This window comes from Mus musculus, chromosome 17, assembly GCF_000001635.26.
Source record: "Mus musculus strain C57BL/6J chromosome 17, GRCm38.p6 C57BL/6J".
NCBI lineage: Eukaryota > Metazoa > Chordata > Mammalia > Rodentia > Muridae > Mus > Mus musculus.
The window spans coordinates 88,061,988-88,066,124 of NC_000083.6; the positions used below are offsets into that span (position 1 = coordinate 88,061,988).

Sequence of the window (4,137 nt, forward strand, 5' to 3'; positions counted from 1 at the left end):
GTAACTTCCCCAGAAGCACTTGGGCACCCTCTCCCAGTGTAGCCTATTAGAAACCGTCTAGGTAAGTCGCATACAATTCTGCTAAGATCCCCAAGTTTCTACTACACTTCAAACCCTGGTCACTACCTAGAAGAGAAAATGTATGTAAGTGTACAAACAGAGAAATTCATTACTTGTAGATATACATTCAATACCATTGCCAAGCATTCTTTTATTCTAGTTAACATATGGATAAAGAGACAACTAAAAAATAATCTGAAAGAATTTTTGTTTGAAAAAAAGCTTAACGTACATCTTCATATAAGTCAATTTTATACACAGATTGAACTAATTTGTCTAAAAATTGTGATTCTCACTTTGATATACTACCTGAACAGTTGTCTAAGCCACTATTATATAACTCTAACCAAGACTAATATAGGAATTGCATATTCATCAAGACTTAAAGAAAAAATAACTACAAACACATTAGTTTTAGTTCCTTAATTCCCTTATAAAATCATTTAAATTTTTATTATTCATTTATTTAATGTGTATGTGTATATGGTCGTATATAAGAGGGTCAGAAAATCACCTAAGGGGTTGGTCCTCTCTTTCCATCACATGGGTCTCAGGGATAGAACACTCAGAGACAGGTCATTAGGTTTGGTGACAAGGGCTTTTACCCACTGACCTAGCCCGCTGGCCCCTTGTAAGATTACTGCAGTATACCTATAAACAAGTATTAATAATAGAATTTTCTCAAACTAAAAATACTCTGTATACCCTCTAAAACTTTTGAGAGAAAAGCTACTTTTAAGTGGCTCCAATCAATATATGAAATATACATTAAAAATATAATAAGAATGCTAACCTTTTAAAGGTTATTTTTCTACAAGTCTAGCAAAATCTTCATTATTTTAATCTTAATTCATCTTAATGTTTATTCATTTTTAAGGCCATTTAGTTGCCCTTGGAAAGACTCACTATTCTCCCTGAAGGCTAATCAGGGAGTTTTTATCCCCTCTGTGCCAACACTGAACCTTCAGAACAGTTCCTACTGCTGCTACAGAGCAACAACCCTGGAGTGCACATTACTTACCAATGGTTAAGTACGTAATGAAACCACAATTCAAGAACATCTTTGTCAGCTTTTGAACAACAATAAAAAGAAAACTGACACTCTGGCATGTGACTATCAATGACCAAGATGCAAGCAGAAACAGACTTTGGTAACTAATAATTTAGAATAAATGAAGAAAATGCCCAGGGTCTATCTCAAGTAGAGTGGGAATTATAGCAAGTGATGAAACAGGAATGCAGACTAAACATTTAGAAATACACGATGGGAGTTAATCGAGTTTGGCTGACACTTTGGGTGATGTGCTTCTAGTAGATCAGAGCATCTTTACAAGGCTTACTCTGAGACCACGTCAGTAACATTTCAAGGGTGCTTCTTTTCCCTCATGTCAATTCTACAAGACCTGGTAATCTGAACGGAACATCGGACAACTCCGGTCCGTGGAAGTGAAAGGTAACATGAGACAATTTTTTTAATTTGTCAAAAATTAGTGAATGTACCAAAGAATCATTAAAACAGTTTTACCAACCATGTTGCAAAAGACTCCTAGCCGGTTTGAAACATCTCTCAAATAACATACAGCCAGCTGCTTTCTCAAAGACTATTGTAACAGTGACTAAGGCAAACCTTTTAAACTGTTTTTCTAGCAATTTCCTTCATCTGATAAATATTTTGATCAAATACAATGAAGCAGTTAAAGAATGTACAATTTTTAAAATTATATTTAAACGGAGTCTCAATCAAAGGAGGTGTGACAACCAACGCATGTAAAAATTACCCTTAATCCGCCAACCAAAACACGCAAAATGTCTCCTAACAATTCTCCTCTTTAAAACAACCATACACAAAATACCGTGCTGACTTACACCCCGCTGCAAGCAGCTCATTAATAAAGAGACTAGTTATGTTTGGAGATCAAGGTGCAACACTCTCATCTCACAAACCTCTCTCCACGTAACCACATCATTCAAGCAAAACCGAACATTATTTTTGCTAAAGCAAGAATCCAACCCCAGGGAGCCTCAGCCCTTAGACAATGGTGGTTACCAGACAGCGCAGCACAGTTGGGTCCAAATGACACATTTCACTAGGCCTTGGTCACAACACGCGCGCGGGCGCGCGCTCGTCTACATACAGCTACACACACGATCCCAAGGGGCCCGTTCTACGGCGAGGGTGCTCAAACCCACCCGGAGACCGAGGGGAGCACCGTGGCGTAGTGGGTTGGAGAGGAAAGGGGGACGACACAGCGGAAGGGTAACTGCACTGCACACGAGGGAGGGGGCTGGAAATGGCCGATAGCTTCTATATTTATTTATTTAAAGGTATTGATTTAACGGGTTCTTCCCCGGGGTTCTGTAACTAAAGGCAAACTGTGCAGCAAAGATGTTGTGGTCGAGAGAGGGGCCGAGGCTCCCCCTGCCCTGCGACCTGGAAGGGGGCACGCAAGTTCCCCAGCCAGCGCGGCGGACCACTCCGGCGCTCCTCTCCCCCTCCTCCAGGGCAAGGGGGAGCCCACAGAGAAGGGGAAAACAAGTTCCCCGGCCAGCCTCACCGCCCCACGCAGCCAGCCGTCCCCCCACCTACCACGAGAAAGGGGGAGCCCAGATCGAGCCAGGCGCAGAAAGGGGGGAAATCCCACCCTCCTGCCCGCCCCCGGCCGCGAACAGACTCCCGTGGGGTGGGCGAGCCAGCCGGGAAGCCCCAAGGAGGGGTGGGGACGGAGGGTGCCAGCCCCGAAACCAAACAAAGCGCGGCCTGAGCCGCAGCCCGGGCGGATCGCGCAGCCGCGGCTTTTCCTGCCGGCCAGGCCCGGCCGGGCCGGGCCCAGGCGAACACTGCGGCACGGTGGGACCCGCCTCCGCTCGGCCTCCGTCTCCCACCCCGGGCGCGCCGCCGCCGCCGCCGCCGCCCCCGCCCGGCCTCCCGCCCGCCCAGCCAGGCCCCGAGCGCGGCCTTACCCCTCTCGCCGGCGTTGTTCCGATCCTGAGGCGGCGGCGGAGGCGGCGGGGGCGGCGGCGGGGGCTGCTGCTGCGGCGGCGGCGGGGGCTGCTGCTGCGGCGGCTGCTGGGGCGGCTGCGGCGGCGGCTGTTGCTGAGGCGGCTGCGGCGGCGGCTGCTGCGGGGGCTGCTGCTGCTGCTGTTGCACCGGGCGCGGCCGCGACACTCGCCTGGGTCTCCGGTTGGCGGCTCGGACGGAGTTCATTTGCCGGGCTGAGGTGGCGGCGTTGGCGGAGGGACACACACACTCACGCGCACACGCACCGCGAGCTCCGGGGCCGGGGAGGAAGGGGGTGGGGAGCGGGAAGGAGCGGGGCGGCCGGGGACGCGGGGACCGGGGGGCCACCGGGCGTGAGCTTCCCCCGGCTCCGCGGGGAGGCTGGGGGCACCACCGGAGCTTGAGCGAGGCCCGCCGGCCGGGCCTGGCGCACGGGCAAGGCCGAGGCCGCCGGGCGGGGCGGCCGCGAGGGACGCAGACAGAGAGACGGGCCGGGCAAGAGAAAGAAAGAAAGGGCGTCCGTCCGCCTGGGGAGCCCGAGGCGAAGCGCGGCGGCGGCCGAGCAGACGAGCCGGGCCCGCCGACTCCCGAGCGGCGTCTCCGGCAGCGGCGGCGGCGGGGGGAGTGGGCGGACGGGCGATCTCGGAGAGGGCGAGCCGAGCGGGGCGGGAGCGCGCGGGGGGCGCCCGGCTCCTCCGTTCCTCGTCCTCCCCCCACACCCCCTGAAAGAGCGCCCTGCGAGGAATTTTCTCTTTCTTCGGCCTCTTCTCTCTCCTCCGCCCCCCCCACCCCCACCCTCGGCGAAGGGGAAATGAGTGTAAAAGGGAGGAGATAGGGGCAAAAGAGGCGTCGTCGTTCCTCCTCCTTAAAGGAACCTTCCCTCCTCAGCCCCAGCGCCGCCGCCGCCGCTGCCGCTGCTGCTGCTGCCGCTGCTGCTGCTGCTGCTGCTCCGTGGCAGGAGGAGCCATTGACACCGCCGGAGCCTCTCCGCTCAAGCCCTGTCGGTCCCTCCCCGCCGCGGGGCTGGCCGGGGGGCGCGGGGGGAGGGCCGCGAGCCGGCGGGGGAGGGGCGGGGGCGG

At 53.9% G+C, this 4,137-nt stretch overlaps 1 protein-coding gene across 5 annotated transcripts in view; it reads right to left on the reverse strand.

Moving 5' to 3' along the window:
- Positions 1–4,058, reverse strand: part of Fbxo11 (F-box protein 11) — a 75,187-nt gene extending 71,129 nt beyond the window's left edge. For 2 of the 5 annotated variants that reach the window (NM_001379303.1, NM_001081034.3), the window contains exon 1: positions 3,022–4,058. In NM_001379303.1, the coding sequence (NP_001366232.1) occupies positions 3,022–3,265 (244 nt within the window). In that variant the 5' untranslated portion in view covers positions 3,266–4,058. Of the gene's footprint in view, positions 1–2,107; positions 2,555–2,647; positions 2,946–3,021 lie in introns of those variants that run through there. The other 3 variants (NM_001348248.1, NM_001379305.1, NM_001379304.1) reach the window with 3 other exon arrangements.
- Between the last annotated feature and the right edge of the window lie 79 nt (positions 4,059–4,137).